Source organism: Uranotaenia lowii, chromosome 2 (genome assembly GCF_029784155.1).
Source record: "Uranotaenia lowii strain MFRU-FL chromosome 2, ASM2978415v1, whole genome shotgun sequence".
Classification (NCBI taxonomy): Eukaryota; Metazoa; Arthropoda; class Insecta; order Diptera; family Culicidae; genus Uranotaenia; species Uranotaenia lowii.
The window spans coordinates 216,951,209-216,978,969 of NC_073692.1; the positions used below are offsets into that span (position 1 = coordinate 216,951,209).

Below are 27,761 nucleotides of genomic sequence, written 5' to 3' on the forward strand. Positions count from 1 at the left end.
AAAACAGAGCACCAATAAACTGAACTCTCAAGATTGTTTTAGTCTTCGACGGGAGTTGGTTTAGACAAGTAATAAGCTCTTGCATTGTACCTAGCTAGTAACAGATTTTGTGTTTGAGTTTTGGTAGATTTTTGAAATTAAACAGTTTGAATATTTTATTCGATTCGGTGCTTTGCTTGTTTGGGCAGTTGGGGCACAGTTAGGCGGACGTTTTGTGTACTTTGGCAAATGGCCGTTGGGATTTCTGGATAGTGTTGTGAATTGTTGCATCTGAAAACCCACATCTGTGAAAGACGTTAAAGCTAATAAGCATTGGAAAAGTTAAACAATTGTCAGAATGGCTCTGGAATAAAGCTGCTCGTTAGAAAATCATTAGCCTAAAGGATTTACTATTGGATGTGAACAATTGACAACAGCTCGAAAAGCTTGCTTGAAAAACTGTTTGAATTTTTTAAAGTGTTATCGTGTGAAAACTACAAGTTTATAATTTAGAAAAAATAACTTATCGGTTGTTTTTTTTTTCATTTTCTGTCCAACAGTTAGTTCTCTTAAAACCCAAAAAAACAAATCATCATCATGAGCTACTCGTGGGATCAGCGTGTCGAATTCATCGTTCGTCATATGTACGGTATGTATCCCTTTGGAAAGGAGGCGAATCAACAACAGAAAAAAATACCAGACAAGGCATTTTAGGCCAATCACGATCGTAAACCTCTCACCAAAACATAAGTGCACGTGTCAAGTGAAAAATTTACCACCGCCGAAAGCCAGCAGGGCACATGATTAACGACCAATCGGAAACTCGACCGTTCAGTGATCGTAAATCTCGTTAAAAAAAATCCCGCCAAACGGAGCGAAAAGGCCATCGATTGGTTCTACTTAGATTTTTATTCAACCAAAGCAAAAGCATTGTGCGAAAAAATGACTGAGCAATTGTCGCGGGGCGGCAGATTTGAATCAGTCAGTCTGAATAAAAAGTAGCTAATTTTATTTTAGAGCTGCCCCGGTACCAGAAATATTAATACCACCCAAACCTATTTCGGTGTCGACAAATTCTTCACTTCAGAACAACAAGGTGGCAATATGCTAATAAAAATAATTAGCAGCAGAAATATTCCCGCACCAGTCGCTAAATTGAATTTTCTTCGGTTTAGAAAGAGTCCCCGGTTTCTTGATTTCCCTTACGAACTTTTCATTACTGAGGGACACCAACAATGATCGCTATTTTTAACTACAACAATGCGAAATCAAGGCAGCTCGCACAGGTTTGAGATTATGTTGCAATAGCAGGACAGGTGACAGATTTTCGGATCACAGTCAGTTGAAGAGAGCCCATGCGAAGAACTGTCAACGACAGTTTAATTTGAAAACTCTAACTTTCTCCTACGACGTTCATCCTCCCCCAAAAACATCACTTCTGCTGTTGGGCGGGATGACAATTTGTAAGGCAACGTACCTACCTTGGTTGAAATTATTCTCAGAAGAAAAAAAAACAGAAGTCTCCCTCGTTGACAGGGGCATGACACAAAAGGTAGCGCGCCGTAAATCAACCCGCGGAAATGATGATTTGATGTTTGTTTTTTTTTTATTGCCCCACTGTTGTTTTTCAACATGTGCACCAAGCCAAGGGAAAGGTTGGTGTTTGTTTCGAATTCGAAGCATCCGGGGTGTCGATACTTTAGGATTCATTTTTTTTTTGTATAAATTTAAACAAAGATTCGCTGCTTAAATGCTTAAATCGAAGTTAGCAAAACTCCTACAAAAGTGTAACAAATTTCTGAATCAACTTTCAGGGGCATATTATTGAACATCAATGAGGCGTTTTAGTTACCTCAGTCCTGAGTTCAAAATTCTGAGTTCAAAATTTTGAATCTGAATCCGAATCTAAATTTTGAATTTTTATTCTGAATTCTTAAATCTCAATCTGAATACTGAATCTGAACTCTGAATTCTGAATCTCAATTCTGATTCTGAATTCTGAATTCTGAATCTGAAATCTGAATCTGAAATCTGAATCTGAATTCTGAATCTGAAATCTGAATCTGAAATCTGAATCTGAAATCTGAATCTGAAATCTGAATCTGAAATCTGAATCTGAAATCTGAATCTGAAATCTGAATCTGAAATCTGAATCTGAAATCTGAATCTGAAATCTGAATCTGAATTCTGAATCTGAATTCTGAGTCTGAATTTTGAATCTGAATTCTGAATCTGAATTCTGAATCTGTATTCTGAATCTGAATTCTGAATCTGAATTCTGAATCTGAATTCTGAATCTGAATTCTGAATCTGAATTCTGAATCTGAATTCTGAATCTGAATTCTGAATCTGAATTCTGAATCTGAATTCTGAATCTGAATTCTGAATCTGAATTCTGAATCTGAATTCTGAATCTGAATTCTGAATCTGAATTCTGAATCTGAATTCTGAATCTGAATTCTGAATCTGAATTCTGAATCTGAATTCTGAATCTGAATTCTGAATCTGAATTCTGAATCTGAATTCTGAATCTGAATTCTGAATCTGAATTCTGAATCTGAATTCTGAATCTGAATTCTGAATCTGAATTCTGAATCTGAATTCTGAATCTGAATTCTGAATCTGAATTCTGAATCTGAATTCTGAATCTGAATTCTGAATCTGAATTCTGAATCTGAATTCTGAATCTGAATTCTGAATCTGAATTCTGAATCTGAATTCTGAATCTGAATTCTGAATCTGAATTCTGAATCTGAATTCTGAATCTGAATTTTGAATCTGAATTCTGAATCTGAATTCTGAATCTGAATTCTGAATCTGAATTCTGAATCTGAATTCTGAATCTGAATTCTGAATCTGAATTCTGAATCTGAATTCTGAATCTGAATTCTGAATCTGAATTCTGAATCTGAATTCTTAATCTGAATTCTGAATCTGAATTCTGAATCTGAATTCTGAATCTGAATTCTGAATCTGAATTCTGAATCTGAATTCTAAGATAAGTTAACCACCGTTAATTAATTTTGTAAATTTATTTTTCGGCATATCGGTGAAAAGTAGTTATGAAATTGATAAAGATGGATAGAGAAGTGAGAAGAAAATTAACAGATGTTGAAGAGAGCGAAAGAGCATTTTTGCGAGGAAACTTATTAACGTACACCATACTTTACCCTGCAACATTTCATTATTTAGGAGAAGTAGTACCGGGATAGAGGTGGCACTACCTTAACCTATACAATGAAATCTGGTTGGTCCGAAGTCTACATGTGGTGAACACGTATACTCCGGACGTATAGCCCGTCCGGAGTATACGTGTTCACCACATGTAGACTTCGGACCAACCAGATTTCATTGTATAGGTTAAGGTAGTGCCACCTCTATCCCGGTACTACTTCTCCTAAATAATGAAATGTTGCAGGGTAAAGTATGGTGTACGTTAATAAGTTTCCTCGCAAAAATGCTCTTTCGCTCTCTTCAACATCTGTTAATTTTCTTCTCACTTCTCTATCCATCTTTATCAATTTCATAACTACTTTTCACCGATATGCCGAAAAATAAATTTACAGAATCTGAATTCTGAATCTGAATTCTGAATCTGAATTCTGAATCTGAATTCTGAATCTGAATTCTGAATCTGAATTCTGAATCTGAATTCTGAATCTGAATTCTGAATCTGAATTCTGAATCTGAATTCTGAATCTGAATTCTGAATCTGAATTCTGAATCTGAATTCTGAATCTGAATTCTGAATCTGAATTCTGAATCTGAATTCTGAATCTGAATTCTGAATCTGAATTCTGAATCTGAATTCTGAATCTGAATTCTGAATCTGAATTCTGAATCTGAATTCTGAATCTGAATTCTGAATCTGAATTCTGAATCTGAATTCTGAATCTGAATTCTGAATCTGAATTCTGAATCTGAATTCTGAATCTGAATTCTGAATCTGAATTCTGAATCTGAATTCTGAATCTGAATTCTGAATTCTGAATCTGAATTCTGAATCTGAATTCTGAATCTGAATTCTCAATCTGAATTCTCAATCTAAATTCTGAATCTGAATTCGGAATCTGAATTCTGAATCTGAATTCTGAATCTGAATTCTGAATCTGAATTCTGAATCTGAATTCTGAATCTGAATTCTGAATCTGAATTCTGAATCTGAATTCTGAATCTGAATTCTGAATCTGAATTCTGAATCTGAATTTTGAATCTGAATTCTGAATCTGAATTCTGAATCTGAATTCTGATTCTGAATTCTGAATCTGAATTCTGAATTTCAATTCAGAATTCTGAATCTGAATTTTGAATTTGAATTCTGAATCTGAGTTCTGATTTTGAATTCTGAATCTGAATTCCAAATCTGATTTTTGCAGTCTGAATCTGAATTCATGAACAGAATTCTGAATCTGAGTTCTGAATCTGAGTTCTGAATCTGAGTTCTGAGGCATGATCTGTCTAAATCGATCTTTTCATTTCCTGAAAATGGCTTCAAGTAGACCACTTTTGTCGGAATTCTCCATTCGAAATGTTATGGGCTTGAATATAAGTCTTGATTTTTATTGATGAAGACTGATGTCAAAGTTTTTTGCACGAACTTATGAAATCTCTCGAGTTTCACCCATTTTTTGTTGGAAATTTAGGGCTTATTATGATAGTATAACAAAAGGCGCTTTTTTGTTAAGCTCTGTTCTGAACAAAGAATCGAACTAAGTAGGCAATCAAAATTCTGAGTCTGATTTATGATTATTTCTTTTTAGTTTCTTAGTCTTCAAAATAAGTACTGGCTCCAGAGAGTGAAACGGCTTTTTTCATTCTTTCTGTAATCCTTCGCGTTCTTCGTAGAGCAAGGCAAGGAACAAGGCCATAAACCCCATTTCGACTTACAACTTACTGCCATCTTCAGTGAGTGTTTTCGATTGTTTTTCAGGTTTTAAACAGAATTTTCAAGACGTTTTTAAATATTTTTAGAAATATTAGATAGAGCAATCACAATAAAATTACCCTCTTAGCTCTTATTCAAAAGAACATAACAAAAAAAAAACAAGAAAAACTTACTAAATCACGCCACAAGTGGATCGGCAACGGATAATTTAATCACCCACCTGTTGCATTGACACGGTAGAGGAAATTTTTCCGACATTGTGTCGACCGACGACAGCGGCGATGAGCGAAAAAAAAATGTGAGGAAAAACCAAACAAGACCCGACCTGTAGGTACCGAAACAAACGCTTGGTGGATGTCGTTGTCGGTTTTGCTTTACTGTTTCAAAAGCGAATGGTGAGATACTGGGGGCGCATCCCACATGACTGACTGACTGACTGACAAACACTCGACTCGAGAAGAGTGTAGATTGCAAAGGTCATGTTTTGCCTTAAGAATTAACAGCAGCAGGAGGAGGATATGTTTGTCGGACTTTTTTTTTGAGTTTTTGACATATGACTGATCGCTTTACGCTTACCAAAGTTTGGTTTGGTAGGTCAAAATTCAAGCGATTAGTAAAAAAATCTTCTAAGAATCTGAGAGGCAAAGCCCGGGAATTCAGACGATGGTAAAATGTCATAGGTCGTCGAAAGTTTTCTACCCAATTTCCCCCAGCTGGGATTGGTCACTTGTTCCGTCTTTAGCCGAAAAACGGAGCTCGTGATAAAAGAACAAACTCTGGTAGTACACCTTCTGAAAGCTCTGGAAAAATTTTGCCGCTTCCACACCGCCCTATAAATGGTTGTAAATTGAAACAAAATACAGCCTCTGATGGTTTCCGGCTATTTCGAGGCCAGCGGTGTGGGTTGTGTTGATCTTTTTTTGCGCTATCCCGGATGATTTGCTAAAGCTGGAGTACACCGAAGGTCTAAAGTCTGGCGAGATGAGGATTTCGTTCTTCATAATTTCCCAGAATGGCCCAGAGCATTATGACGAGTTGAGCTTTCTTCCCCTCCCTCGAATGGCGTCTTCCGTTTTCGAAACACCACTCCACGATCTGCACGTGTCTCTGGGTGGTTTAATATTGCAAACGCTTGACCCACAAACCGGTCAGTCATGCTGGTTCAGATGATGGAGAAACACTCCTCTGGAAATAAGACGAACATTAAACCGAGCTCGTTTAGTTTAATCTTTCCAATTACACGGAAGAGCATCCGAAGGAAAAGCCAAACGTCGAGTGAGTTGTTTAAAACGGAGATTAATAATCCGAACGCTCTAAACTTATTGAAACTTAAGAATTTGCAACAGTTTTCGAGGAAAGCTAGCATTAGTAAATTTAATCAAACTTTTTTTTTCTAAAAACAATTTAATCTTCATTCATCTGGCGGCCTCCTAGAAAGGTTAGAATACATAATTTAGCATGTTTCTAAGCTACTGAAGGCACGCATCCAACATCATTGGCATTAGCATCAGCAACAGCATCACTTAGCCATGTAGGTACCTACACTAAATTGTGCTATGAAAGCAATAGGTTAAAGGTCGCCACATTAATGGAATGGAAACCTTGCTTGTCACATTCGTCGGATATGGAAGAGTTTAGCATCCGAAAGACGAAAAAAAAACTCATCTCGTTGTTTTGCGCTTTCACCTGGGGAACCTGGGGATTTTTTTAGCCACCACCCAAAAACATTGCGTGACTATTGCGTGAGAGTTGGCTGGGTAAATTGGAGGAAACCGGAGCCAGAAGCGTCTATTTTCGATGCAACGCAAAAACAAGAGTTTGAGAGGAATTGAATGTACATATTCGAAAGAAAAAACAATTCGTCAAATATTTTTCTTCATTTCCTTAAATGACTTCAAGTAGAGAATTTGAATCAAATTCACTAGACAAAGGTTTTAGATTTTGACTGTGAAACAGGATTTGAAACCCAAGATTTGAGTCAATTTTTCTAAAACAGCAAGCGAGCCATGAAAATGTGAAAAATTTGTTGCCTAATCACAGGCGTTTAATTCAACCAACATGTGGGATCTTTTGGGCACGATAAAATAGTGCAACTTGAGCCGCTTTTTTGATAGCCCATTGATGAACTGTTAGATTTTAAAATTTTCAGTTTAGGTTCCTAGTAGTAAAAATCAGTAGTGGCTCCAGAGACTGAAACGATTTTTCCCTCGTTAAAGTGATACGCTACTGACCTCCTTCTGGATTCTAATTTCTCCAACGATTCGCCCTCTCAGAAGCAGGGCAAGAAACAAGGCAAAATTTTCCATTATCAAACTGAAACCAGGTGAAAATTAGCGCCTTGAACGGTGTGGTGCTGATGCCCAACAGCGAACGCGGGAGCCAATCATTAGCGCTAGCCGGAGGAAAGATTTAAATGTGGGTGGGTAACCTTCCCACACAATCAGTTGTCGAAGAAGCTGGCTGCCTTTCTTCGAAATCGCCTTCAGTGGGGAGAATGGTTGCACGGGATTTTCGAATGAAGTTATGATTAAAATCGTTTTGTGTTAGTAACCGTGTCGTAGGTTTTGAAGCAGCCTTCAAGGTTTGGGTGTTTGAAATTTTGAATTCATTGTTTTTGCCCTTTGCCCTTCTCACTGAATCTGATGATGAGGCAGATGAGGGTTGATGAAATGCTGTTATGATAGCCTATCTTATGTTTTATGAACGAGACGCACTTTCGGACGGTACCTGTACCCGTACATCTGGGAATGGTGGAGTGGAAATGAGGCTATGTACATAAAAGGATGAGTGTGTACCACCCGAATTTCAAAGACGGAAAGGGGCCACCGAAAGTGAAATCAAGCCGAATCCGGGCTACCTACCTTATTATGCTGAGCATAAAATTGATTTATGACAAATCTGAATATGGATATTAATGTCAGTTGATGGCATGCTTCAACCTGGCACATATTTATTAGTCGATTCTGTTGTTCGGAACCAACGAAGGAAGGAAAAAAAAGTTCCCATCCATTTTGGATTGACATTTTAAGCGATTTTTGCTGTACCTGACACGCAACGCAACGCGGCGAAGAAAATTCCAACCATTTCGAGGTTGCATCCAGAGCCAGGCAGCTCCGAATGTTTCGAATGTAAAATTTCGGCTAAACAAAACAAGTATCTCTTTCATGCGTTTTTTTTCGGTTGCTTTCTTCACCTTTTTTTGGGAGTGAGGAAAGACGACGAAGGTGGTCTCGTGCGAGATGTGTCGGTCGAGTCGAGTCGAGTATAAGGGTACACAGTTCACATATTGTTTCAGCGTGCTGTTTTCTTGCTTTTATTGTTTGGCTGCTATTGCTCCTTACTTACTTGGGGCACGCAGGCTCTTTGCTGTTTTTCGGTCGGCTCCGGTGTGTATCATTCGAAGATTAAATTTCAAAGGAATAGAAAATCGTTTCATGGCAAATTTGTGATTTTTTCTCTCTGTTATATTTTTATGTGTTCTGGGGTTTGCTTCTTCCACTTTGAGCCCGGCAGCAACTGCTTTTGACAGAATGAATAGCAGTATCAGCCGGAAATTGGCATTATTTTATGTGAACGAAGCCAGTAGCAGCGTGTTTCAGGAAAATGACATGTCGACTTCTTTAAGTTCTACTCTTAAAATTGAAAAAGATTTTTAGTTTTCAATTGAGAATTTCAATATTTTTCAGGATTCCTCGAAACTTCAAAAAGCAAATGTAAAGTTTTGTAAGGTTCATAAGTATCATCACAGATACGATGATATTCAAACTTATTTGCCCAAAATTCGTTTATTGCATACATACAGGCGTTTAATGTCATCGATTTACCTCATGAAATATACGGAATAAACTTAAGAGTGAAAAAGCAAGGAACCCTACCCACAGACAAAATACAATCAAATAGAAGGTGGCTCCAGAGAGCTAATATCAATCTTTCTAAGACTCATACTAGCTTACAAACAGGCATTTAAAGTCCTTTTCTTATATCTCCGAAACCAAATCCAATTGTGGAATCAGAAAAAAGATTCATAATACTTAAATCTGAATCCAACTGTCTTGACCATTACCAAAACAACTGGCCATTTAAATTCACTGGCAAACTGCTCGGAAAGGGCACGGTAGTGCGTGGTCCTAAATCACGTATTCAATCGGTGAAAATGGAGCCATTTCAATTAACTCGTCCCGTGGGATGACTCGCGCCAGCAATCCATCACGGACGGAGGCAGCGGTTTTCTCATCCTTCAGAGCCGCACACCGAAGATGAATGTAGTGCTATCATGTGCTCTGCTGTACCCAATACACTCCGACTTGGGTACGTGTAACGTAACCGATCGTTGTCGCTTCCAGTTTCTTCCCACCCACGCAAGGCCTGGCGCGCTAGGCAAGGGAGAGGACACGCAGAAACCATTAGCACGGTACCCCCGACACGAGCTGGAGCTGGGCGCAACCTAACCTAACTTGTAACCTTTGGTGGTCCACGAGTTCTAACAAATTTCATGTTCTACGAAGGATTTTTTCCATCTAATGAACAGAAAACCTTACACTTGCATATTTAGTCCTGCTGATAAAATAATTAACCCCATCATTCCGGTGCTGGGTCAAAAAAGTTTACAACCACTGCTGCTGTCGGAGCGTGTTTTTACTCTACTTGAGCAAATGATGGATAAATCTAATTACTCGGAGAAGTGCAGTTGTCAGCGCTCGGTTTTCTGGCTTCAGGGAACACATTTAAAGTTTCTCCTGCTGCTTCGAATGTATGTAGTTAGCATATTATTGGGCAGTGACTGGATTTGGTCCGTTCTCGGTGCTAATCCTGGGATGAGCATAAACCCGGATTTGACTCGGACAAACCTGGTCTTTGTCGGTGAACTGTAAAAGATTTAAATCTTTCTCCAGCTGTAGCTGGATTTTATTTGGCTTTTGTTTTGGCTCGATGCTTGGGGCGAAATATTCTCGGAATTTTCCCTGCACGATCGATATCGTATGCTAGTGGATACTTTCTACTAGCAATACGATAGCTAATCTATTGAAGAGACGAGACCGCTATTGAACAAATATTTTCGAAAGCATATTTTGTGGCCGTGTCACAAAATATAACTGAAGCCACGACGAAAAAAAAAACTAAACCACCAAGCACAAGGCACTTACAAGGACAAAAACGATTTGTAGCAGCCATGCCGGTGTACCTATTATGTAAATTTCGAACGCGAGAGACCTATTGGTCTTTGGCAAATGGTTATATATATATTTTTTATTATGATTGCATTGTTAACCTCCACTTTTTTCGAGTTACTTTGGCAAAATTTACGGTGGCCCTAGAGCTAGAGCCAGAGCAAGAACCTCTCTTCGTGTGCTGTTTTGTTTGTGACGAAATAATTAAAACGAAATGTACACACCCGATGAAAAAATACATTAAATGTGTTGGAAAAAAACTTTTTTTCTCTGCGCTTGAATGAAAATAATATTTTTATTCAGTTTCAAACATTTAAAGTTTAATTTACAATAAGAATAAGGTAGATGTGTCGATGGAACTTTAAGCTATTTCGTCACTTCTCCCTTAAATCATATAAAGATCTCTGGAGCCACCCGATGTTTTTTTTATCAAAGGTAACTAAGACCAAACTAAATTAAAGAAAAAAAATCAATATGGAACAGGCGCTCATTAAACGCCTTTGGTTAGGCAACAAAATTTCTCAAAATACAAATTGTTACTTTCTCTTTAAGAATTTTTTGAAATCTATCATTTTCACCCCTGACCTTAACCCATCGAATGAAGGCGTTCATTTCAATTAGCACCCAATGTTTTCTCACAGCTCGCAGCCACTCGCAGAACCATATAGCCATCAAATGAGCAATTAAACAGGGGCCCGACTTTAAAGGTATTAGAGGCAGCAACTCGGTTCTCGTTTGATTTAAAATTCAAATTATTTCGCTGGCGCGCGCGCCTTCCAAAAGATTCGGCTAATGGGACAGCCACGCTCCAAGCCAGTCATCTGATTAACCAAACATCAACGAGAAAAGACGCTTACACCGATTTAGGCGGCGCTCATTTGCTGAAAAGCACTCCAAACAAATTGATCCAGTCTTTGGTCCAGCTTTTCGGCTGCGAAGAATTAATATTCAAAGTAGTCGCCGAGAAAATCCGGACCAACTTCTTTCTGTTCTAAAGTGGCGGCTGTAGAAGCTGACTGACTGACCATATTATTGTCTCGAGAATCTCGAATGGTGATTCGAAGTTGAGCCCCGAAAGACAACTCTCTCTGGAAATGAAGCAACATCAAACTCTCGTTAAAATTTCATTAGTTCCGATGAAGTGTGTATCACCCGATTATTGCGGCCACACTTCTCATCTCATCTCAAGTTGGTCCAATCGAGGCCAAAGTATCGACAGTAGTCGAAGAAAGCAAAAAAAAAAAATCGCTCAACTTAAGAACTCAATTTTATCGTCCGTTTTTTGATGCTTTCTTATTTTCCGCTTCGCAAGTGTTGCGGTGTAGTTTCCCCAAAACAAACGAGCAACGGAAAAGTTTTTCCCTCTCGATCCTGTTTATCATTTGGTACTGAAGTTTTACGCAAAAATGCATTAAAATATATAGAGGCTGGAATCGAAACACTTAGCGCGTGAAATCGGCCTCGTTGATCGACGGACTATGAAATTTTAATATGGAAACAATTTTTTGTGTGGGTAAAATTGTCTCTGTTAGGGCCATCGCGAGAGTAATAAACATCAAAACGGAACGAATGTGTCCGTTTTTACTCAGTTTGATAAGCTGTGAGAATCTTTAACGTTCATCAAATAAGAAACCATATCTTAGCCTGATTAGCCTGAACAATTTCAAAACATTTTTTAAGTCATTTAGTCTAATTTTAGGGAGTTAGAACAACTTTTAGTCATTTCATGAATTTCAAATAATTCGTCGCAGTGAAGCATCTTAAACATAAAAAATAACAATCAGAAACAAACAACAGACAACAAACAGCAGTTAGAGTCCACTGAAGAGGAGCGAATAGCTAAAAGTAGCTCGAAACGTTTGGACCAATTGGCAAGTAATTAGTTTTATTTCTCTCCGAAAAAAGTCGATGAAAACAACAAACATAAAATACAACATTCCTCCAGTAATCCGTATTATTAACTGAAGGAAGAACAATTTCCAAACATTTCTCCAATTACTCCTTCTTATTTGACAAAGCCAGAACAATTTTGAAACATTCTTATTGTGAGTGTGACTCCCACTTACATACTGGAGCTGGAACAATTTCGAATCATTATTCCCTGACAAAAAAAATCATCTTATTTGTGAGAGCCAGAACCATTTCCCCAACTACTCCGTCATATTAACACATTGAGGACCGCGAAGAAATCTAAGCCCGAAAACGCCAAAAATTTGGCATTTTATATCTCAGAAATGACTGGACCGAATTCTACAAATTTAGAACCTTGGAGTTTTCGAAAGTGTTGTATACATTTTTGTAGAATCAAGATTCTTTATCAAATGTACATATCACATTTGCGTTATGTTTCCCAGTGAAGCGCACACGCGTCAAGCGATAAACGAGATAAATCGTATTTGGTCCGCAATATGTAAACACTCTTGAACCCAATTTTTTTCGCTGAAAAATTCACAGAAGCTCAGTTTTATGATCACTAACAACTTTTGTTTGACGAAGAACTTGATAGTTGAGGAATTTTTTTGACAAATTCTTCAGAAATTGCATAACCACAGGGGCAAACAAACTCGACTTTCAGTACTTTTTCGGTTGTAGTTTTTACGCGCTTCAATCATTTTTTTTTAATTTAGCAACATATTATGACAGACTCATAGTCATAGCTTTATTTTTATATATTTTTAGTTAAAAAATTTCCACATATGACTGAGATATTTTAACTTATATGAAAAGTGAATATTCTACATATTTTCGAATTGTTTTCATTGTTTCTAAATCCCGCCTTTAGACAGGGTCTATGTTTCATCTCTCCTACTTAATTTAGGGTATTTTTTCCTCAAAACATCAATCCAGGATGGTTGTAACTGTTAGACTTAACTGACAATCAGTTGTTTAGATTGAAAAACAAATGCATCATGGGATTTCTGAGGCTACCAAATTAATAGTTTTTCGAAAAATTTGCAGTTTTTTTTCATGATTTTAAGCTTTTCTTAGCTTCTTAGCTTCTTCTTGTGATCCCTTCTTATACATCGGAACCGGAATAATTTTAAAACATTCCCTCAGCAACACCTTATGCTATTTATCGGAGCCAGAACCATTATAAAATATTCCCCAGGTTCTATTTTATTTTCAAAACGCAGAAAGATTTTTCAATATTTCGGCCACCACTTCGTTTTATTAAACGGAGCCAACAAATTTTTCTTCCCATTCTCTCAGCCCTTCGTTTTTTTTTCAGACAGAAGTCAAGAGAGTTTTAAATTATTCTTCCAGTCTTTCTGTCTACCGGAAGGCCAGAAAAATTTCGAAACTAACCCCAGTCACTCCGTACATCGGAGCCTGAATTATTTTGAAACATTTCTCCGTTACTTAGCCACACTTTGTCTTATTTATAGGAGCCGGAATAATTTGTTTTAAATATGTGCAGAGCAAAAATGATATCAAAACTCCAGGAGATTCTTCGTGTTGACTGGAGCCAAACGGACTAATGTTTTTTAAATCTGCTTACTTACAGCCCCTCCACCTTATTACACAAGGCCGGAACATCAGTTTGGAATATTAGGGAAACTTTTGGAAACAGTATACTGTTCTCAGGCATAAAAATTGAGGGGAATAACTTCTATTTTAATTCCTTTTATATTGATTACTAGCTGACCCGGTAAACTTCGTTTTACCTTTTACTAAATAAATCGTTGGAAAATGTTTAAATGCATCTACATGTTTTTAACTTCTTCGTGCTCGTGAATCAATTTCCTTAAAAATCGTCATAAAATTGTTCGAGCTGTATCCCATTTCAAGTTGATTTTGTTTGGGAGCCACTCTTCCATAAAAAGGATAGCAAATTTCACTTCATTCCCACCATCCGTTTATACGCGATGGTGTGACAAAGAAAATCCTTTCATTTTTATATATAAGAGATCTATTGTAGAGACTAATATTTTGTTATGAGAAAGTGCTTGCAATATATGCTGATTTAGAAACGTTGAATCGTTAAAAAAATTACATTAAAAATGTATAAATATCTGTCACATAAAAAAGACATTTCAGGATTGCATTTTTTGAAAATTTAAAAGGTTCAATGAGTTTTACCGTCTAAGCCTGTAAAATTTTTGTATTTCTTTTTTATCAAGTTCATGCTAATTTCAGCTTAGGTATGCTAAACCTAAAAAATGGGTAGGGGAAAACTGAACAAGACCAGCGGGGTAAGATGGCCCATGCCATTATTTTTCAAAAATACGCCAACTTATGGCTACGAATGATGTTTTTCTTCATTTTTGTTGCGGCAAACAAGCTTCTCTATCATTTCTTGGGTGAAAATTTCATTAAAACACCTTAAATTCTTAGGAACAGAAGGATAAATCGAATCTACGCGAAACTTGTAATTTTTCATGATAAACATCTAAGGGCAAACCAGACTGCGCGACAGACTGATAAAATTTCAGCTTTTTTCCATTCTTATGCCTCTTCAGATGACTTTAAATATTTTTTTGAATTTCATTCAATTCTTACAAATTTTAACTAAAAACAATCATAACAAAATTGGGACAGAATGCGCGTCAGACCACGTGTTTTACGCTCAAATTTAGAATGCTGTTAACTTTTGAGAAAAATCGATTATCAAAGCGAAATATCATTCTGTTTTATTTGCTGACTCCCAAATTACGACAAGAATTCATAATTATATCAAATGTCGTCCTTTTTCAAGTTTAAAAGGTGTACCAATATTTAATTCGAAAAAATCATCTCCGCCATTTTTGCCGCGATATCAGCCAAGGAATTGAATTTCGTTGCCTACTTGAAGGCGTTTTACCTATAAGGATTTTAAAAAGTGTATTTCATAACCGCGAAATTTCCAATACGTTTAGCAATATAAACTTAGTTTTGGCCAAAGTATGCTTAGTTTAAATAAATGCGATGAACATTTGATGTAACAATCATTATATACCATATAATCGTTATTCTATTTCTGACCACAATGGTGCGTTCTGTCCACTAGTTTCGGCGTTCTACCCCACGGCGTGTTCTCTAGCTGGTTGAGTTTTTAACAAAAAAAAATCATCATAATTTAGTTTTTATCGTTATTTTTCTTTCTAGTTAGACGTTAAATAAATCCTTGAATCGCCATAAACGTTCAATTCGGTTCTTACACGATTTTTAGCGCAATAAATAGCGTTAATGCTTGACTGCGTTCTGTACAGTTTTCCCGTACATATATCAGTCTCCTTCAGTGCAAACAAATAGTTTAAAAATTTCTTTGTTTTCAAAAAGATTCCATGAATTATTATCATTCATTTGTTGAATTGTTATCAATCATTTAATCTATTTTCGCTACCAAACTACCAAAACACTAAGCTAGAAGAGGGTACAAAACCAATCCTTTTAAGATGCATTTTTACTGTACAACCCTCCTTTTGACGCCAATCAATTGAATTTTTTCTAGAAACATTCAGTTCAAATCAAACTACTCTCTGGAGCCACCACAATTTCTAGGTCAGGCAGCAATACAAGTGACTTGAGTAACAGCTAGAGCGAAATTCGGTTTGAAAAATACCCGCATCAAAATTCTGTTCTAGTCTTCTATTTTTTCAAAGTAATTACTGAAAACTATTGAAAACAATAAACGTGTTTCACAATGGAAGTAAACGTATCGTTTGAGGTTTTTAAGCTGTGTGAATTTCACAATAGTATTCGAATTAATAACACGATTTCTTCCAAGTTCACTTATAAAAAAGCTCGCAACTTTTGAGCTTTCTACTGACCTGCCACAAGTTGTTTGTCGTTTGGAAATCACTTATTAAATTATTAATTTTTACTACGAGACACTCCCTTAGAATCCCTGTTGACAGTATCAATCTAGAAATTAAAACTCACGGCACCAAACAGATTTAAAGACCCGGGGCAACAATAATTACCGGCTACCTGTCTCAGTGTGTTAAGGTTTTCCGATACAATGAGTTCCGAAGTTAATTATACGGTACAGGTTGGTGGTAAAGTTTTCACACATCAAACCAAAGGCCCTGCTGGTTTGATTACAGCTTGCGTGTAATTTGAACCTCCGAGCTGGCGGCAACAGTGGTAATGGCACATCCGCTCGATCACACTTTCATAAAAATACAAACGCAGACACAAGCACACACACACGTGGCAACATCTGTGTCCCCACATGAATGTGCCATATTCAACATCAAACTTTGGCCATCGCCCCAAGCTGTGTGGGTGTGGGTCGGTGTCAATTCAGCAGCACTTGTATTAATTTCAATCCTTTTTTCTCTCCCTTCCCCGCCGCCCCATTCAGATATTGACAACAATGGCTTCCTGGATAACAATGACTTCCAGTGCATGGCTCTGCGCGCCACTGTCGTCGAAGGCAAGGGCACCATCAACCCAGCCCGCCTGACTGAATACAAGACCATTATGAAGGCTCTGTGGGACGAAATCTCTGCCCTTGCCGATTTCGATAAGGTAGGTTCTAGGTTCAATGGGAGAAAAAATAAAAATAACAAATCTCCCCCTCAAATCACCGATCCATCTCATTAGGATTTATCGTTTGCATAAAATTGTACCGCCAATTAAACGGTCAGCAGCAGCACCACTTTCGATTGGGTTTCACGGTTTTTTGGTTCTCCCACGATTACAATAACAAAACGCTCGACCTCCGGGCACCGATTGAAATACCGGATAATTGTTTCGAATACCTACTGTTGAATAGAAATTTTACACGTCGCGTCGCGACGATGGACGCTTTTTAGCAGAACGCTAATGGATTGTTCAAACCTTTCTTAAAAATTCATGAAGAACATTTAGATTCGAGTCCGTGAAAATTACAAATTTAGCAATTGATTCTATATTCAATTCTATGTTTCTTTCTATGTTCCATTTATATCCTGTAAAAATATATTGAGATCGAAACAATGAACTAATTTCAAAATAGTATCTCATTGAACCAACTTTAACGAAAAAATTAATAAAGATTCAAAATTTTCCCAAAAATATTGAGGTATACATTCAGGCGCATTCCAGACAACATTTTGTCATTTTAATCGACTCCGGAGAATTTTGTAAACATAAATCACTCCTTTCGTGAATTCTGATTTTAAATTCTGAATCTGAATTCTGAATCTTGATTCTGAATCTGAATTCTGAATCTGAATTCTGAATCTGAATTCTGAATCTGAATTCTGAATCTGAATTCTGAATCTGAATTCTGAATCTGAATTCTGAATCTGAATTCTGAATCTGAATTCTGAATCTGAATTCTGAATCTGAATTCTGAATCTGAATTCTGAATCTGAATTCTGAATCTGAATTCTGAATCTGAATTCTGAATCTGAATTCTGAATCTGAATTCTGAATCTGAACTTTGAATCTGAATTCTAAATCTGAATTCTTTATCGGAATTCTGAATTCTGAGTTCTTTCAATCAAATTGTATTACATTCTTTCGATCAATTTTGATGAACTGATAAAAGCAACGTGGGTGTAAAAATAGCCACGAGTTTCCAGTAAAACCCCGTGTTTATTTTCCATTACGTATTCCGTGTGCCGTTTTTCAACTCTCAACAGACGGAAAGAACGAAACGGTCATTTTTAGCGGAAAACTTTGCTACAAATTGCTACCAATTTACACCGCGGGGACAATGTTTGTTTGATTTTTGGTTTTATTTTCCGTTCGAAAGTTGTGACGAGTTCCAAATGAGATCAAAGAGTAGGTAATTTGCAAATATTAAACAGTCCGCGTACGACCAGCCAATCCATTAACACTTTCCGATAAATTTCGCTTTTCTACCCCCCGCTGGTGGGTTTTCGATTGAATCCAGGTGTTTGATGATGGTGGTCGCTCAAATCTCACTTCTGGTGGTCCAAAGTACAGATTTCGTTCAAGAGAAATTCAGTCGCCATTTGCTGGGAATCCAATCAGAAGTGGGGTTATCGAATTCCGAGAAATCATCAATCATAACATTTTTGTTCCGCCAATCCAACAAATGACCATCATCGAAAACGTAAACACGTGAATCGAAACAAAATTTTAACGAACTTTTCCGTTTTTTTTCCCTCTATCTTCCTCAAAAACAAAACAACAGGACGGTAAAATCACCACCGATGAATTCAAGGCCGCCGTCAAGCAGACCTGCGTTGGCAAGGCTTACGCCGATTTCCCCAAGGTAAGTCACGTTCTTTTTCCGGGTTGTTTCCGGTAACCTAGCTGAGCTCACATTCACTCATCCCGAGCCCACCGAGATGGATCCCTGGAGGATTTCCCGATGGAGATCCGGTCGATGAGTGTGTGCAAATGTGATTGATAAGTGTTTCTGGGAAAAGTTTTTCTTCTCATTGATATTCGGCTTCGATACTTGTATAAATTAAAGATAGTCTTTGCTTACACACAGGTACTATTTTTAAGAGCTTTTTTATGGAAGGTCTTCAAAGTCTGAATTTCCGAGTATAACTTCTGGCGTTTTTCTTAGCAGTCTTTTGACAGCAATCAAAGGTCATCACTAATGATGATATGATTGTACAGTATCTTCTATTGAAATTCCAAAAAATACGTTTCAGATATTATGATAAATTTTCAACACTTTTTTCTAAATTTAAGGTAGAAACTGAAATGTTGAAAAATCAAAATATTCCAAACGGAAGCTCTTCACTTAGTATACTTTTGACAGCAATTAAAGGTCATCGCCAATGATGATAATGATTATACAGTACCTTCTACTCAAATTCCAAACGCATTTTAGAAATTTTGATAAATTTTCAACACTTTAATCTCAACTTAAAGTTGAAATTGAAATGTTAAAAAATCAAGTTCTTCCAAACGGAAGCTCTTAGTCAAATGTAGGCTCAGCCATTCGACTGTGTTTATCTCTGCCCCGCAGCAGCAATGGCAACAGAGCCACACAGGTTTCACAAGTCAATTAGATTCAATTTTATTAGCCACTCCTGAGCTCGGGAAGGATATTTCCTCAAGCCAGTGTCTATCTCGAACGGTGGAATGGAAGAAAACAGCCAAAGACATCAGTACAAGACGATAACAATTTCCGCCGCTTCATTGGGGAATACAGGATCAAGTTTTCCTCACTTCTTCGCGTCGTATTGACTCAAGAAAAAGAGTAGTGTATCGCCCCTGGTGGCTCAAACTCAAACAAGTAATAATTTGTTGAAGGTGCAGAACCGATAAGAGACATTCGCCAACTATGAGGTACTATAGCCTGCCTGCAGCCCTTTTTCTATGAGGGAGGTAATATTCCCCAGGGGTTGGTTGAGTTTATCTTTCCTACAAGTTGCGTTCAGTGCGAATAAAGTTTGCAGTTTTATTACAATTACTGGCGCATAACACGTGGGCAAAAGTTGGGCCCACCAAGAAATAGCTTCCTAACTTACGGTCGACCTTCTGGGAAAATTACTAGTTGGGAGTCATAGAATATACATCGAAACCCAGAAAACGGTTCCCCGGTTGAGCCGGTTTGCCGATTAAAAATAACCTGACTGCGCTAAGTGGGGAAATTTTATAGTATGTTGTTGCCACCGAAATGATATGGCCCCGCGCGTGGAATGTTTTTAATGATCCGCCAAGAACAATCGGAAAATTGCGTGCGCAAATTGAAGTTCATCGTCGACAGCTTTAAGGGGACATTGTCGGGACGGGGTTTCCCTTTGGCCGTTTTTCATAAATAGCGAGCTGGTAGGCAAAAAAGATGGGATACAGGTCGTCGCCGTCGTCGTAATTTGAATCGTGTTGTTGTGTAATCTATTTTTAATATCATTTACGCGCCACTTTTAATTAGCTCTCAGCTAGCGGTCGCAGAAAAACCACATTCTTTCGCTCTAATAATGTGCGTAGCGTTCTGCTTCTGATACGCAAGGAGGAACTGACAGTAAATTGCCACCTCAACCGGGCTTGATTAAATTCGTTTCGAGCAGTGTCTTGATTAAGATTCTCAGCTCCTCAGAAAAGTTGAAGACACAAATTAGCAAGTCTGTTGTTGTTCGAATCAAAAAGTATGATCCCGTACTTTTTGACAAGTTACTCGAAATCACACACAGAGTCCAGAACGGTCTGTTTATTTTTCTCCCAGACCTGTGCTCAGCTCACATTCTCGCTTTCCTTGCCAATAACAAACGAGTGGACAAGTTAAAGTTGGCGCGCGAGCGCACGCGGCCAAATATGAATTATGGGACGGATTAGTGGATGCCCTCCTCTCTGTGTTGATATTCTCTAAATAGGTAAGGAGTATACAGATCACAACGCCCGTTACCACATTATTTATTGACAATAAGCGTTTCTGGATCAGAGAGTTCGGTTTGTTTGAATTATTAGTTGAGTTGATTTAAGCTGCCGCAACCCCCGCACATTGTAAACGATAATCCGGTTGACTTAGCTCTGATTGACAGAACCTGTGTTTGTGTCCGGTTTTGAAAGTGACGTTTGGAAATCCGAACATGACTTTTAAACCATTTTGACATAATTGGAGAATTTTTCACGAACTCTTCCTCAAAAATTCAACGTTGGTTTAAAGATTTTACTCAGGTTCAGAAACTCAAGATTGACGAACTCTAAACTGAAACACAACTGATTGAGCTGGATTAAGACTGAAATCGTTAAAAGTCTGACCAAAAACCAAGTGAAATATTACTAGGTACATAGTTTTTTTAAGAGCTCCACCATTGTTGTTGCATACACAAAGGCGTTTAATTTGCCTGGCTTGCTAGGAATATTTTATAAAATGGGAAAGCCAAATAACGGCAGAAGATCAAAAAATTACAAAATTTTTGATTGGATGGTCAAAAAGAAATTTTTGACGGTTTTAGCCAAATCAATAAATTAATATGATGGAGACAAGCACAGCAAATTAACCACAAAAAAAACTACAAAATTAACCGAGCTGACCCCTCTCTGTTTATCAACGAATGTAAGAAAAAAAAACTCAAATTTTCTTCGATTAGAACAACCATGACCAGGTTAACCACTTCCCTAGAAACAAACATCGGTCGGTCGAACCACCAAAGAAAGAGCAACAGTAAAAAAAAACCTAAACAACAGATACAAACCACCGTCGAAGATTTATCTACTCTAGACAAATCGCACTGCCCTGGACCGTGACCATTCGATTTTTTTTCCATTAACATATTTATTTACGCCTATAGTGCGTGTGATTCTTTTGTTTTTTTTTTCTTACTTTCCCTTCGCGTTTTGAAACGCCCAACGCCGAAAGTCGTTCTCGGCAAAACAGATTTTTGACCAGTTATAAATTCTTCAAAGTAATTCGACACAAATTAGTCGGATCTCATTACAAGACGGGGTGGCCAGCGGCCGGCGGCGTGCGAGAGAGAAATCCGGAGGCCGGACATTGAGAGATTCAATTTCGACGATGCTTTGGCTCGGCTCGTGTTAACAATGTTAATCGGACGGTATAAATCAGGACGTACGCAGCAGAACATCTTCACCACCCCAACATTCATCTAAATTTAATTTGAAGGCCAAACTTAAACAACAACGACTCAGGCCAGGAACAACACCGGACGCATATGGTCCCGGTCAGATACGTTTATTTAGAATGGGCGGTCTTCGGCTTGACCGCAGATTCCAATTGCGACACTATTCTCGTGGCGTACTGTTGTTGAGAGTCTCTTTGTGGGTGAGTGGGTAGTTATCGTCACCAAACATAACCTAGAACAAAGCCATTCAGTGTTGTTGTTTAATTGCTAAACCGTGGCTCGGTGGCTTTGAATTGTCCCGTTTGAATGGACTGAACCAGATGATTGGTATTGTTATAGGCGCGGTTCATAAATCTGCCGGAAGTACGCAGTTCGCTTAACAGGACTTACGGCGTGCTCTTCCAAGATAAGAACATGAAACCAATATGAATTTATTGTTCAAAACTCTCTACCATCGACGGGATCTTTAACCGGAATAATTGCACTCGAAAAGCAATCATTCCCCGTTGAAAGTCAAAAAGTTTCATCCCGATTTAAACACGCCGGTCGGCCGCAACAATCGGTTAACTCGTTTAAACCAATAATCCTCAATATCATCCCCTCCTTCTTCTCGTGTTACAAAACAGCACCGGGGCTCAATTTTAATGAGTCGCTAAACGCTCTCATCCACAAAAGTTTCCGGCGAGTTTTGTATCTTGCCTGAACAAAGTTCACGGCAGCAGCAGCAGCTTTACTTTCCCACCACCACCACAACGACCCAACGGCACGGTAAAACTCACGGCTGATTGACGTTAAACGGAGCCGGAAAATTCCACCCGTTTTATCCGTGTTCCGGCGCATTTCTGATACCTATACCTACTCTTGTAGCAAAAAGTATTCTACCGAAAGCTACGGTAACAAAAAAAAACAACAAGGGCCAAACATTCCCAGTCAGTTTTTTTTTCTCCAAGCCTTTCTAATGCATCTTTGAGCGGAGCGCGGGAATCCTTTTCACTACCTGGAAAAGGACGGGTTAGGAAGGATGCCTCCGGTCAATCCCTCGATAGGACCAACCGTTCCCCTCTGGCTACGCTCCAGCTGAACTTACGCGAATATTTTGAAGGGATATTAGCCCATTTCTGTTTTGATCTGTAATCAAGCGATGATGATGGTGGATGATCTTCATTATAATTTTCTGAAGAACCTTGCCTGCCTTTACTTTAACTGGTGTCCCTTTCAAGTCAGTTTTTTTCTCAACGAACTTGAAAAGGGGAAAAGCTGGTTGTAATTGTTGAAGTCTGTCTGCTGTCTAACTACAGGAAGGTATTTCAGATGTTCCAAATGTGAAAATCTGTAAAACCTTTTCGAATAAGGCACTCTCTGGAGCCACCATTCAAGATCAGATCAAAATAAAGATTCGTTATATCAATTCGAGGATACTAAAGTCCCACCAAACCATAATATTTTCTCAAATATATTTACTGATTGTTGTATACAACGCCAGTTCTTCAAATGTATCCATTGCTTAAGTGTTTAAAAGATACATGATAAAAATCTTCTTATGTTAACTGATTTTCATCATAAAGAAACTCACTAAAAACAATCATTCAATCAATATTCAAACCACGAACTCAAAAATTTCATACTATGAACTTCTGTTAAGTTGATATCTTCCCAATTGATGAGATCAAATATATCTCGGATTTGAAGAATACCCGAATTGCGATATTTTTCAATAATTTCCGTTAAGAATATTTTTAGAAAAAAAAAAACATTCCCCGAAAGCTGCTGAACTTGAGCCTTTCGCCATTAGTTATTTCGGCAGTCCTGACTTCCAAATTTTCGTATTGAAATCCAGGTTGGAAAAAAAACGTTTAAATACCGAAGATTTTTCCAGAAATCGGAATTCGAAAAAAATTTCATTCAACGTCAATCCTGCTGACAATTTTTCGAGAATGGTCCCAAAAGTTTAATTTAAGGTTTGAAGCTGATTTTAAAGTATTTAAAAAAATATATACTTAGTTTGTGGTACTTCATTTGATATCATAAAAACAATTGCAAAGGCTTGTGATATAGCTCAGTTGGCAAGTCTGTTGTCTGCTGAGCAGATGTCCGCGAGTTCGAGCCCAAGAGTAACATCGAACACAGTTGTACCGGATAAGTTTTTCAATAACGATCCGCCAACTGTAACGTTGATAAAGTCGCGAATGCCATAATGATGGTAAAACGACTATAATCGAAACAAAAAATAAAAAATAAAAACAATTGCTGAAAAATTGTTTACCAGACAGTTTATCGAAATTCCATGTGAGAAAATCCTAAAGCCTGATTTGAACCCAAAAAGTTGGTGAAAATTTCTTCAATGACGTCCTACTTGTTTCTGCTGTTAGTAGGACTAGAAAAGTTAATCCGCGAGGAAAATTTCTGCAAAACGCGGGAAATATGAGATTTGGTATAGCTTTGTTGAACTCGGTTTGTGCACAACAGTCACTAATATTTGAATATTTCTGCTAAAAAGGCAGTTAAAACTACTGTCAAATTGATACTGAAATATTATAAGCTCATTTTCGATTCGATGGACTTTTGATTGGACGATTTTCAGTGGAAAGATGTCTTTTAACGACATACTACAGGTACCTATCAAAATTATCACACAGATGCCTTAAACGGATCCTAAAGCAAAGGGTTAATTGGGTTGTTTTTTAAAAAATTTTTTGGTATCCGATTATTATTATTATAATTTATTGGAGACCTTTTAACCACCCGGGTCATTCGGGTCTGTTTGGTTTCCGATGGTATTCGAAAATGATTCCTGCAGCTTTGTTTTTTTTTAAACTCTCACTGTAAATTTGATAGGTAGAATCAAAAAAGCAGGCTTGAAAACGCCGTAAAGTAGACTAAACATTTTCACTATCAATATAATTGTAGAAATGTCAAACTGACTTTTAAATAAGTTTATGAAAATTCAGTAGAATGAAAAGTTTAACCAATGTCTCATTCGAGAGTTGTTCAGAATCAACAACAAACAGTATTTTGATGCTTCTGTCTGTCATTAAGAATAATGAACAACAAACGCGTAGGATTTTCAGGCCCAATTTGCCAGAACGTTCGGGAAACCTCCTGACTTTACATTGCCCCACGCTGGTCCGGTCCCTCGAGAAAAGTCGCGAGCACATCGAACACGCCACAAAGAGGAAAGGAAAGCCATTAAAGATATCAGTTTCCGCAATTCTACCAGTACAAACCAAAATAAAATTTAATATCTCGCTGGGCGCGCGAAAAAAGGCAAAAGCTTCTTTTTCCGCTTCACTAAATCAAGCAGAAGCAAGTTTGCTTGCTACTGCTTTTGCGTTTTCTCAAACGAAACGCACCACGTGGACAATGCTCCAGGCGCGTGCGATCGCCAAACCAAACCACTGTCGAATTCACGGAAACGAAGTGTGGGAAGGAAAATTCTTACTCTAGAACAGCATCACCAACTTCAGACAGCAGAGATGCTGTGGTGCGCGCGAAGAGTTTGCATATTAAATTTTCATTATGCTACCCGAGCCACTGACTGAGCCGAGCCGGTGGGCTCCCTGGATGCCTCCTTGCTTGTTTCTTGGAAGTTACCTACTTCAGAATCATATCCCGCTACCTTCTTTTCGGAAACATCGCTCATCTACAAATTGAACGACTTGCCTCTGGATGCTGACTGTTGTAACTCGCATGTTTCCAAATGTACCTACGTGTGCGAGTGTGCGATTTGATGAGCCCCGGCTAGGTTCTTTGCTTGATGAGAAGTCAACAGAACGTAAAATTTTGTGGGACCAACAACAACGTCGGAATAATTGCACATGGTGTGCTGAAAATTATTGCGTGGCCATCGCTCGGCAAATTATGGTGAAAATGCTTAGCGAAAATGGGTGGAAAAAGTCTGTGTTGGCATTTTTTGAAATCTGCTGTGCGGGTTGGTTGATTTCTAGGATCGCCCACACTCCAGGCGAATGGGACCGAATCTTCAAGAGCTTTTGACGGTTGACGGTGTAAAGTGCTAATTTCATGCAACGCCCTTTAATTGATCAATATTTGAGGATACGCTGAAACGAGCTTCAAAATTGAAGGTACAATAAATTTTGAATATCTGTTCACGGATGGCTAGAATATATAAAAAAATCTAAACTTCCGATGACTAACGACAAAGCAACAATCGAGCATGAATGTCGCTATATATGAATATTGTACAAGGGACACCTATGGGAACAGAATCACATGTTTGTCCTCGGGCACAGTACATAACATGTTGTGACGTTCTTGTGATTGACCTATTATTACATTTTTACCCAAAAAAAAGCCAGATAGATAAACCAGCGCGGAACCTTCAAACAGTGACGCCAAATTTAAAGACTCCCAAAACGACAAAACAACTTATCTCTGGAGCCACCAAATCGCTAAGCTCTGTTACCCTGTCATCTGTTTATTGTTGCCATCTGATAACAATTTGATACGTCCCGACAAAGGAAAATGAGTTGAGTGAAAGGTTTGCTTTCACCGGTGCACTGACTGGTATTGTATATTAAATGGTGCTAAAATGATTGCATTTCTGTGCGCTTTGACGTTTACCATCGATAGCGGATATGATCGGACAGATTGATAACGGAAAAACCATCTATTTTAGGACACGCGCAATCAAATGCTTTCAGATTTGTAAATTGAGATTTTCACCAGTTTGGTTGTTTAAAGTATCTGAAGCCGAACATCCAATCGAAAATACTTGTTTTTCCTGCTGACTATTTTTAAGTATAATTTCTAACGATTGTTTTCTTTCTCCTCTTCTCAAACCCCCACTTGCAGGCCATGAAGGCTTTCATCGATGCTCACTACCAGATGATGGACATCAACAACGACGGTCTGGTCAGCATAGAAGAGTACCGTTACAACTGCATCACCAGAATCGCCGTTGATGACATCAAGACCATCGATGAATCCTACAACCAGCTCGTCAGTGTAAGTATCGTCTCCTGTTTCTGAAACATCGATCACCACTTGGAAAGTTTAGTCCCTATTTACCTTCAGAAAGATGCACAGATACTCTCTCAAAATTAACTTTGATTTAAAAGAATGTCGATTTCATGCTTAGTTTCTCAGAAGTTGCAAAATTCTCATCCAATTTTAATACGCTGCCTACACACTGGTGTCAATTTCACTCCTTTTAATGTTTGAAATCAATAGTATACATTCAGGCGCTTTCGAGTCGCACGTTTTTTTATTCAAAATCCAACTTTTAAAACGTTTTATGATTCTAAAAAAAGTGAAGAACGGCTGATTTTAACCTTCAAGCTTTGCATCACATCTAATGTGTACCTTTTCTCTTTGTTCACTCGAACGCCAAAACAGGATGAAGACAACAAGCGCGGTGGAATCACCCTGCAGCGGTACCAGGAACTGTACGCTCAGTTCATGGGTAACGAGAGCGACAAGTGCTCCGCCATCTTCCTGTACGGCCCAATCCCAGAATAAGCTGTATATACCAACATTCGAAGATTCACCAACCAATCTAATGTTAGACAACAAAATCTAAAATGATCAAAAAACAACAAAAAAAAATAACATCACCAACAACCATCAAACACCATATTGGCGCTTTTGCCCGGGCCAAGCAAACCCAAACGCTGCCATCAGTTGTGGTTTCAATCCAGGGGCAAAAGCTGACCAACACATTGAAGAAGAAGATATGATGCTAAAAGTGTGAAAGAGGAAAAGATCTAAATCAACTTCTTAATCAGAGAACATCCTGATTCGAATACTAAAACATCCCAAACTGACTAAACAACCACATACATCCAAACGTAACAAAAGTCTTTGTTTATTGTATGGAAAATTTAATAAAAAAGACCAAAAACTACCAAAAACAGCAACTCTAGCAATCATATAATGAACAATTCAAACAACATCCCGAATCGTACCTCTTTTTCAATTGAAAAAAAAAATACAAGCAAACTAAACCAAAAAAAAAGGTAGTTGAATCGGTGATCATCGGTTCGGTTCTATTTGCACTAGAACCAAACCGTCATAGAGAATTTCGAGCTCAACCCACCATTCCACCAGACGCGTGACCCTCCCTGAAAGGGGTAATAGTGTAGTCATACCAGTGCTAGTATGATCACCGATTCCCAGCCGACTTTAGACACGATCGAGCTCGAATGGAGTTTGGGTCCATCCCAAAAGCTAACAACAACAACAACAACTGGGGGGACCCAACCAATCCAAAACCATAAACGCGTGAGTCCGACGTTGTCCGGAATGGGTCCCGAACTCTTCCGTGACACGTTGGCATTTACGAAGTTC

General features: G+C 38.1%; 1 protein-coding gene across 1 annotated transcript; it reads left to right on the top strand.

Annotated features, from left to right (window-relative positions):
* LOC129749544 (sarcoplasmic calcium-binding protein 1) lies at window positions 1-27,327 on the top strand. The gene is made up of 6 exons (XM_055744536.1): window positions 1-68; window positions 540-628; window positions 16,319-16,485; window positions 18,104-18,184; window positions 26,268-26,420; window positions 26,811-27,327. The coding sequence occupies exons 2-6, from the start codon at window positions 577-579 to the stop codon at window positions 26,931-26,933; spliced, it is 576 nt and encodes a 191-aa protein (XP_055600511.1). The 5' UTR covers window positions 1-68; window positions 540-576; the 3' UTR covers window positions 26,934-27,327.
* Window positions 27,328-27,761: the final 434 nt, after the last annotated feature.